At 38.1% G+C, this 10,740-nt stretch overlaps 1 protein-coding gene across 2 annotated transcripts in view; it reads right to left on the bottom strand.

Moving 5' to 3' along the window:
* SOS1 (SOS Ras/Rac guanine nucleotide exchange factor 1) overlaps nucleotides 1-10,740 on the bottom strand; it is a 140,928-nt gene continuing 130,188 nt past the window's right edge. Inside the window, exons 21-23 of one of the 2 annotated variants that reach the window (XM_045809028.2) lie at nucleotides 7,689-7,733; nucleotides 5,858-5,976; nucleotides 1-4,972 (exon numbers count right to left, since the gene is read on the bottom strand). In XM_045809028.2, coding sequence (XP_045664984.1) covers nucleotides 4,481-4,972; nucleotides 5,858-5,976; nucleotides 7,689-7,733 — 656 coding nt within the window. In that variant the 3' untranslated portion in view covers nucleotides 1-4,480. The remainder of the gene's footprint in view (nucleotides 4,973-5,857; nucleotides 5,977-7,688; nucleotides 7,734-10,740) is intronic. The other variant, XM_045809029.2, reaches the window with a different exon arrangement.

Here is a 10,740-nt window from a genome sequence, read left to right as displayed (position 1 = left end):
GACTATGTAAGGCATTTTTCTTTATTATTTTTCAGTTTATCTTAGTAATGCCAGAAAAATAACAGCCATTATCTTCACTTTAAATGCAAACCAAATACTGCTGCACACAGAGTACAAAGATTACCTACGAACATGGTTAGGTACAAAGGCCATATTAGATGTATAGACTGCACTTTGTTTTTACATCAGAGTAAGACTGACAGAGCAATTTTTTGGACAATTATTTTAGCAAATACCGTGCTACTAAACAAAGGCAAATACACACACACACACGTATATATATATACACAAACACGTTTCAACTAAAGTTATACATGTCACTTTGACAAAGGCTTCTTCTCTGGTGAGTTTCACCAGATATTTGCACCCCAAGGTCCCCTGCCCTGATCCCGCCCCCAAATGCTGACTTGATCTGAAGAAAAAAATTAGAGATGTTCTTAATTAAAGGCACATTTGGCAGCTACTGAAAGTGGCATGCATCCGGCACAGGTGCGCTCTTCCTAAAGCCACACCACATGTGACTCCCGTCCTACGCATCTTGTTTCTTTGAGTGGTAGTCCAATGTGATCCACCTTTAGCTAACTTGCTTTATAATTTTGCAGCAATTGGCTACTTAATGCACTATTTTCATTAAAGGCAAAAGGGAAATTTGCTCACAGTCGACAGAAAATGCACTTTACGGTGTCAAAAATGGAAAATAAGGCATGACATTTACAAAACAAGTTACAAGTGCTTTTGTTTAGATTTATCATATAGACATCATGCTTCTTAACTGGAGCTCAAAATATTTCATTGGCTCATGTATAAGGGATTATGAAATGATTTTAAGTTAGTAATGAGATGTTTCAAAAGAAAAATACGGAATAAATAAACTAAGTCATCACTTTCCCATATAAATAATTCTGCATAATTCTTTCAGCCAAACTGATATTAACCTTGTGATGTTTGTTTTACTGGTAAAGATTAATGTGCAACAGGACCAAACTTCTACACTAATATGGGTTAAAAGAATAAGTGAACCTACCCATAGCAGCAGAATACCAAGAAATAAATGGTTAAATTTCTCTCTTTCTAAATCAGGAGGAAATGAAAGGTCTTCCTCAATATATACCACACTAACAACCTGGGAACCTCTCCTTCCACTTCCATGATTTGTTTTGCCAAGCCACTTAAAACGGAATTTAAGCTATCATTAAAAGGATGAAATACATGACTAAAGTAAGCTAAAATTGAGAATTAAGATCACGGTCATAGATGCCAACTAAGTTTTGGTTTGTGTAACTTTCAGTTTGTGAAAAAACCCATTAAGGAAGAATTTAGAACCATAATATAGCCTCCAAGTGAAATAGTACTTGTTCACTAGACTGTTGTGTTGATTGTAGTATTAGTGTGGCATGCTCTTTTCTAAATTCATATCCATTAAAACATTCTTGAGCTGTTAGAGCATAGTAACCCGCTAAACACATAATTTGATACCCAACAACCTTTAATTAAGCAAACTTTTAATGTTTGTATACTTCCTGATAAGTCTGTACTCTTAAATTACATTAGGAATGCTAGGAACAGTCAACTATCTGTCTTTCAATAAACTTAGAAACATACACTTCTCTGTTCCTGTTTTACAAAGTGCTTAGATGTGAAAAGCCTCCCTTTCTATTGTTATTGTTTAACAGCCCACTTAATTCAAACTTGAAATATTTTTATTTTGTGATCCGAAGATAATGAACCTTCTAAGAACATTCCCATTTCTAAAAGAAATGTCCCATATTGTGGAATGTGGTTTAGAAATAGTCATGCTGCATTGACTGTCTTGTAATGTCCTGGATTCAAAAGCAGAATTTTGTGGTGATGCAGTTCTCTTCTCAGCCACTTCTTGTCCCTGAATAAGTACATTTTAGTTACTACAAAGAATAAATTTGTCAGCTAGTTAATGTTTCACATATGAAGAAGGCAAGGATACGGTTTTCTCACCTCCGTTTAAGGGCATCCAATTGAGATTTTTCTAATCAGTTACCACTGCAGAAAATATTTTTACCCAAATGTCAACTTCAGAATAAAAGTATCCTCTATCCACAATGCTGATGTGGTCTCCACAGTGAAGTGGTCTCCCAGAACCACTGGGGTAGGAGAATGGTTCCCTTTGGGAGAAGTAGGATTAGAACTCCAAATCTGAGCTTTTCCTCTTTAAAAGATCAGGTGGGTTGAAGAGCATTATTGAAGGCTAACACACTGGCCAGAAAGATACTGAATGGGCTCCAATGTAACTTCTCAGGTTCTCATTTGGAGTGGGGTGGGGTAATTAAAAAGAGAAGTGATCAATAAGACATATAAAGGGAAATCCTATGGAAAATGAGGCTGATCTAGTAAAAAGCCATGGGGGAGTCTGGAATGTGTATTATGACTATTTGTAGCAGCACTAGTAAGTAGGCTTAGATCAACACTTGTTGCATGAATGGTCTTATGGACACTTTGTGTACAGGAGTGGATTTGAAATTAATTTTTTGGGAGACTTTTAAAAGGAGACATTTACAAAGAGAAAAATGGCTACCATAATAGGAATGGTACAGATATTAAACAAAAAAGATTCAACTCTAACAAATAAATAAGAAAGGATATGATAGGATGGATTGCTTAATGATGATGCAATCAACATTCTGGTCTTAAAGGACTATACACTGTACTACTGTGATATGCATTTAATGCTCTAATAAATATCACAGGAAATTATTAAACTACTAGGTTTCCACCATGATGCAGCACTTCTAAAAATGTCTCTAATGGCACATGGTTAACAGAACCGCTGCGATGTTGCTTCATTATTCTGAGGACACATGCAGATACTGATGAACTGGCTACTCTCTGATGATGGAATACTGCACATTTCACGGACATTCTAGTGGAGATTAATAAAACTTTTTCTCTTCGACAAGTTGCATGCATTTCAGTCACAGTATTGGTTAGACTCAGAAGATCAGTACATAGGCTTAATGAATAATCTGTATTATGATACTAATGATAATAGGCAGATGTTCTGTTATGAACAGTTTTGATAGAGCACAGACCTCAAGCAAGGTAGAATGTTTAATATAAACTAACAAACCGTATACATGTTGCCTAGGAAATTAAAAAACTTACAAAGTTCTGCTTAAAAGATACCCATCCTATTCTAACCCAATTTTTTCCTACATGCCAAACTGTAGCTTTAGATCATTCTTTAAGATGAATACATACATCCAGAACTAGAAAACCAAGGCGTACCACATACGTGCTTTTATGCTTAGTGTTTGCGTGTGTGTGTGTGTATGTGTGTGTGTGTGTGTGTTTCAACTGAAAGAAATAAGAATCAACCATTTTCTCCATATAATAATTTAATATATGCCAGCCAAACGAAGTATTTGTATCTTTATTCAATTAAATTAAAACAGACCTGCCGGGTTTATTATATAACATTCACTATATACACATGATTTCGGCAATGCAAGGTAATTCTAGATATGGGCTGATTACTCAACTATCAGTAAAACATGAATGGTGTCAGTGATGCCCAGCAAGTGCTCCTTCTCACACTGGGTGACTGCGTTTCCAGAGTATGGTTAGAGGGACAGCTATGAGCCATGACATGGATTACCAGTAAACTTTTGTGGGAGAAGGGGGGAAAAGAACAATCTAGCATAGATTAACAGTCTCCTAAGTGTAAATTGTATACTTGACAGTTAACAGTTTTAAAAAAGTTCTTCTGTCACATTAATGACACAAAACTTCTCGTTTGAAGGCAACACCATCACGTTTTGTTTGTGTAGGGAGGGTGGGTGGGGGAATGCTCTTAAAATTAGTATAATTACTCCTTAAAAAAAAAAAAAGAAAAAGAAAAAAAAAAGTACCTCTTTGGTGAAGCCTCGGTACCCATTCACTTCACTGTAATAATCTGTAAACAGGACTGTGGCACAGTGCTGGGCCTTGACTCCGATGAGGTCAGGCACCACAGCCACTCCTCACAGTCCTCTGAATGATTTTTAAGAAAATATTCTAAAGTAGGACGAGTAAAAGCAAAGGAAAACAAAGGAGATATGAAGATCCCTGTTTAAGATTTCTTTTTAAAAAGTGCATATTTTGAATTACAAAAACTGTTATCATGTGGGCCCGCTGGACACTAGACTGTGTTTTCCATCCCTTTAATGATAAAGATCACTTCACAAAAACAGGACTCCTGCCTATTGGCCGGAAAAGGTCCCTTTACTTGATTTTCAGGTGCAATCAATTGTCCAATTCCTCTAGGTCAGTCTTTCCAGATTCTAAACGAATACCATTTTCATTTTATAATTACGTCTGGGTTAAAATTCATTGTCTCATACTGCGTCTTGAAGTAGAGTCGTTAGTGTTTGGAGCTGTCATTGAACTCCTCAGCGCTGGCACACTCAGCGCGTCCATCGCCAGCAACGGATCTGGGGCTGGGCAAACGTCCGTCCCGGAGCAAAAACCCTCAGGACGAATGGGCGTTCTCCAGCAGCGGTGGGCCATCCCTGTGCATGGATGGGTGTGTGTGCTCCCTTTTGTAAGTTTTTGGAGGGAGTTTAGGGATATGTTGAGAAGTGCTTTGTCGTGGAGGAACAGGCGGCCCAGTGACGGAAGGAAGGTCCACTTCTTGTGTCAGTGGTGGCGATGGCAGATGCCTTCTCGTGCCATGAGGAGAGGGTGTTTGAGGAGGAGGCGGTGTAAAAGGGGAAGGGCTGTTCGGGAAGAAGGCATTGCCATGATCACTTTTTTTGCCCAAAGGGGGAGGCTGCAGATGTAGTGGTGAGCTGGAGAAAACATCAGGTGTCCTCACAGGTTCTCGTGGTGGTAATAAGGGAGGGCTCTCAGGAGGGTCTGATATCGAGGTCCGGTCTGATATTGAATATCGTGGTGAATAGGCTTTTGATGTGGGCTGCCTAGGAGGAATTGCTGGGGGGCTGTCCAAATGCTTAGACATAATCTAACACAAATGAGAAAAAGAATAAAACACAAACTTATTAATAATTAATGTAGTATCATGAATACATTAAGAATTAAGTTGGGGTTTTCACACACTATTGGTAGAGCCCTAGGTGTGGATCAGTGAGTTTTGCGATATGTTTTAAATGGGGGGGGGGGGTTATGCCAATTTGTTAAGATTTTTTTTCAAAGTTTTAATTTTTCTCAAAATTTTGTTGTTTGCTACTGCTTACCTATCTATCTAGTATAAAATCATTTATGATTTAACGTAAGTTCATCTCATAATTTTAAACTTACTATATTAACATTTTATGATGTTCTGCAAAGTGTCTTGACTTGTCCAGGTGCTCTCTGGACACTCAGAACCCCTGAGTCGTTAATGGCTGGCAAAGGAAGAAGCTTAAACAAGTGGAAAAAATGGCTATGATAAGCCTTTAAGGTCTCTTCCAACCCAGAACTGTCATGCAAATCCCATGTAAAAGCAGGTCGGATTTACTATTAAAGGCTCAGAGAGGTAATGTTCAAGTTTCACTTAAAATGCACTTTCATACAAAGCTTCACACCTCTTCGCTTCTTTCTCTTCCTCTGTATAGTCTCTGCTTGAGATTACATTATTCTTTACTGATTAAACTTGTTTTTTCCTTGACAGTACCCAAAATCTAGATTTATAAGGGTTTTGAAAACATACCAAAAAAACTACGTGCAGAAGAAAGGAAATAAACATTACTTCAGGGTAAATCCGTGTTTAGTCCTTGTCTACACTCTATTCAGCTCAGCTACCCTGAAGTGTTAGCCTAATCCTGTGGGAAGTGAACTAGACACGGGGGCATGACTGTAATGGAACCGTAATGGCTCCAGTGTGCAGATGACGGGACTCGCCACTCACCTTAGACGGCGAAGACTCGGCGGGGGCGGATTCCGGCCGTCTTCGTGGAGGGACAGGAGGGGGGACAGGCACTTCATCAGTGCCCTTGGTTAGACTTATAGATGATACTGAAGCAGATCCTGTAGGATGTTACATTTTTTTAAAAGTTCACAGGAATTTTATTTCATCTATTAATCCTGAAAAGGCTTAGCTGGAAACTGCTCATATTTATTAAAAGAAACGTACAGAATTATCAAAAGCAGTTCAATAAACCAATACACAACAGTATTTCCTTTATTAAAGCAAACTGCTACAAAAGCATGCAGAAATTTCCTAGCAGAATTTTCAGAAAAAAAAACCTGCCTAAGATATTCTGTTATTTTGCTTCTTGAACATAATAACATTCCCACTGTTAATCTATTATTGGAATTTTTTATTTGGGTATGATTCTCAGATATCTGGGAGAAACAGCAAACTACTAAAAGCTTTTGGAATGGTAATTTTGTTAAGCTTTTGTGATGGGCTCATTTTCTGAGTTTATTAGTATAGAATTTCCCTGCCCTTACTGGATATTCCTTGGGGCTAGTTTCTCATCTTAACTGCTCTCCCCAGGGATTCTCTCAAAGGAGGCCGGGGAGAGAACTCATGTCCAGGGGAGGGGTCTCTCCTCACTTTGCTTAGGTATAGGCTGGCTCTCCTTGGCGGGTGAGCAAATTCAGTTCATCATACTCGAATCCAGAAATTTTAATTGTGACGGAGCTATTTAAGATGATGGAGGGAGCCCTGATAAAACAGAAACTACACTAGAATCTAATGAGCCTGACTTGAGAATAAGTTGATGAACTGGCACAAAAAGGGTAAGTAAAGCTTCTAATTGGAACTTATCCTATAGACATTTATGATGACAAGGGCAGAATATAGGCATAAAGTAATTACATTCTGAAAGACATTTATGTACGTTGTTAGTTTATGCACAGTATATAAAAGATGAAAAAATATATAAATGATCATTTAGAATCATACTTGGCAGGTTCTTGTTTTCCTTTAAGCATCGACAATTTTTCTTTTGTCGATGAAGAGTTATAAGGATACAGAGCTTAGAGTACTCTGTGCCTGACATCACTCACATGGGCAGCAGTTCGATGACCTACCTTCTTTCTTAAGAGACTATGTAGTAACTTAGCTTCTAACTAATGTTTTCCACTGTATACATTTTGAAATCATTTGCATGAAGGACAGCACAACAGCTAATCTATTCGTTTAAAACTTATGGCATCACTTGGTGAATTGTTAGTTGACTTTAAAAACAAAAGCAAATATCTACAGTGGAACTTTATTTTGCTTAACAGTGATGAATATTTAGGCTGTATAATTTAAGTAGTTACAATGATAAGATAGTTCTTCGAAAGTCAAATAACAGTCATTTGCCTAGAGTCTGTGCCGTGGCCAGGCTAAGTGTATTTCAGGATTTCCACACTGCAGTAGCTGCCAGCATTCCCATATGCGCATGCATGCTCTTGCTGTTTTGTTTTGTTTTTTTTAAGTTGAGCATTAAAATATATTTAGAACTCTATAGTTGGAAAAGAGAGATGGTTAAATGTGGAAGTCACCCAATATAATAATGTTCTTTTAAAAGAGAAAACAGGTTTTACAAAAAGCATTAAAAGTATCTAAGTTGAAGCAAATCATTTATGATCGGAAGATAGCACAAGTGAAGCCCTCACTTCTACGATATTGCAAGCAAGGTACCAAGGCTGCCAGACCCAAGAAGAGTTTTAGCAGGGAAGGTTACACTTGGTTTAATTTTTAAAGCCAAAGCGAGTATTAGGAGTCTTAAACCAAATATACTAACTTGGGCCATGGGGCAGTGAAACTTGGATAAAGACGGTATCGCTGCCTGTGAAAGGAAACAAGAAAGAGTAGATTTTTTTCTTTCATTGATAAATTCAACTCATCTGTAAAAATGCATTTATGATAAAAATGTCATTTTGGTCATTCTAACTGTAAAGAATGATACAACAGTCTTTAGTTAAAGCTCATGACTTCTTACTTTTGAGAAAAATAAAGAATTAAGTTGAGTTAATATCATATGGGGAACTTTGAAGATTCCTTTTAGATTCACTACCTGATGTCAAAATAAGTAAATGAAAAGCATTCATGAGAAAACTAAAATATCCTCTATTAGCGGAAGACTTTAAAAAAAATGTATAAACCCAATTCAGGCAAAGAAGTCAGCTGGACGTATAGAAATATGTCATTTTCTAAAGGTTATTTTGAAAACTCAGATGTGTGAAATTAGTAAATAATGAATTTGTTATGTCAATTGAAAAATAAAAGGGACACTGTGGAAATGTTCTTGCAGCGTATACACTCATCGCGAAATAGTTACAGCTCCGACACTGCAAAACAAGCTTGGAAGTGACACGGCCTTTCCCTTCTATATTCCTGAACACTTAAAATATCAATAAATGTTTGGCGCTTGACATATTTGATACAGGAAACTCACTAATTTAGAATGCTTAATTTCAACAGTATTAATTCTTCTAAGAAAAAGAACTGAAAACCATAAAAGCCAAAGCCCCAAGAGCATTAACAGAAAACTGAGACAAGAGGCTAAGTGATCTGTGCTGGTGCTAAATCAACACAGCTGTTGACGGGACACTGCCTCCTCTTACCAACACGCTGAAGCGATAGTATCCAAGAGACGAAAATCATTCCTGTAGCACTAGTCTGAGCTGAATTTTTAAAAATTCACGTTCCTCTCTCTTTTTGCACAACCGACCGTCACTCAAACAATTTGGACCATTGTTTTCTCCTAGGTGCTTTGGTCAGAACAAGGATAATTTTATGTTCCAGGTTCAGTTGGCAAGACTATTAAAGTGATTGCTATTTATATAGATATGGTGGGTTTATTTCCCACATAGCCCCAATTTCCAGCCATCTATCCCATTAATCTCCTTTCCTGATGCACTGATATTTATTTGGAGGCCATGGTTACCAAGGGTAGCAATCCAGCTAATTCTACTAAGTTATCTCTCGGAAGATTAATGTTTCTACTCCGATAGTAACTGAAGCTGTTGCTCTGTCAGTGACTCACTCCACTACTTATCAGGCACCTACGATGGATGGAACAGGGGCTAAACGGGTATTTACCTCTAGCGTTTACCTACTTACTTTCCCCCCCTTTTCTTGGAAAGGAAGTAAATATGGCTCCTGGAGATAAGCCTCGAGAACATGGTAGTACACTTACTACAATTTGGGAGTAGAATAGAAACACAAAGCTTGTGACAGCTACAAACTGCAGGCTTTTAGAAAGGATTATTACCCCTCTGCATACACACCTGCACATACACAGACTTGGCCTTGGTCATATTCACATGTATGTGTATGGCACAGGCTTCCGTTTGTGTTTGGTAAGTTAAGGGCACTTTCTGATTTGTCATTTTAAACGAATTTCTTGGTCTCACTGTCTAGAAAATGCTAAAAAAAAATCTCTTAGAATTATTCATGCTAGAATACATACTAGAAATTCCATACGAGCTAGGTACTGAACAAATTTATTGATAATGAGTTAGGAGTGAAGCCCAATTAATTAAAAAACTAGTATTAATTTGTTAGGTATAAATCCCAGACAAAAAAAGATCAGTGGTTCTCAATCTTGGCTACACATTTCAATCCCTCCGGAAAGCTTTAAAAATACGACAACAAAAACCTGATCCTTAGTGCCATTACCAGTCTAATTCAAGTGTGGGCTGGGCATATAGGTTGTTTTTTTGTTTTGTTTTTTTTTAAAGCTCCCCAGGGATCATACTGTATAGTTAGGATTGAAACCCTGCTGAAGATACTTCCCGATTTATAACCAAGTCATTCTTGAAAATAGGAACAAGCATTTTCCTATAGAAAGGAATTCTATAAATCACGAAAAACTTCTTAAACTCACAAAAGCCATTAAATGCAAATGTATCTGAGATTAGAAACTAATTCCCAAAACAATCTTCTATGAAGAAAAGCCTTGCATTCCAGCCTGAAATGCTTGGACTACTCTCTTCTGGTCAAAGCTTCCTCTCCTGAGGGCTCGAGGTGAAGCTCACTGGCAGCACAAGCCCAGGTGGGCCCTCACTCCTTCCTCCTCTCCACCTTGTGATGGCAGCAGAAACAAAGCAGCAAGCTGGGTGGTCTCTCCTCACCACCTCAAAGGCGGAGGTGGCCAGGGCAAGGTGTGGAGCAGGGCTCTGAGTGGGAGGGTCCAGGCAGCAGCACTAAGTAGGTGGCCAGTTTCCTTACCTCTCCGTCCTCACCACAAAGCTGCCCGTGACCACTCTTGCCCATTCTGTGGTCATCTTTGTGTCAACTTCCAAACACTGTGTCTTCACCACTCATTAGCATTTTGCTGAGCCCTTACGTATCTTCTCTGGTATAGCTTGCAATCTTACTGAGAGTGAAAAATAAACATAGTACAAAGAGAATCATGGCATTTAACAATGGTTAAAGCAGTAAACTAGGATTTTCTTCGTACTACGATTATTTTTCATCTCTCAGTAAGATTATGAGCTTTACCAGGGAAGATGAAATGTATAAGTGCTTGGCAAGGAGTGAGATATGCAACAGATACTGGCTGATTAATTAATTATGGTTTTAAATTAAATTATTTTGAAAGACAAAGTATAAGAAGCAAAAAAGCCCTATTATAACTGATCAAAAATTCTAATCAAACTTTGCCTTTTGAAAAACTTAGGCAATGGACCTTTTTGCTGTTTTGTATTGAGTGGAATATGTTCAGATGACCTAAGAATGTAGGCACAGCAGCTCTTTCCTGACAGGCCCTGAGGACGTAGGAATTCTCTCTGTGGTGGCAACACAGTGGGCAAGCTGGGAGCTCCGGTGACCCCCACAGCCCTAGCAGG

This window comes from Ursus americanus, chromosome 7 (assembly GCF_024610735.1).
Source record: "Ursus americanus isolate L20-20 chromosome 7, mUrsAme1.1.p, whole genome shotgun sequence".
Lineage (NCBI taxonomy): Eukaryota > Metazoa > Chordata > Mammalia > Carnivora > Ursidae > Ursus > Ursus americanus.
The sequence above is the reverse complement of the archived record's forward strand: the minus strand, read 5'-3'. Positions and strand labels throughout refer to the sequence as shown.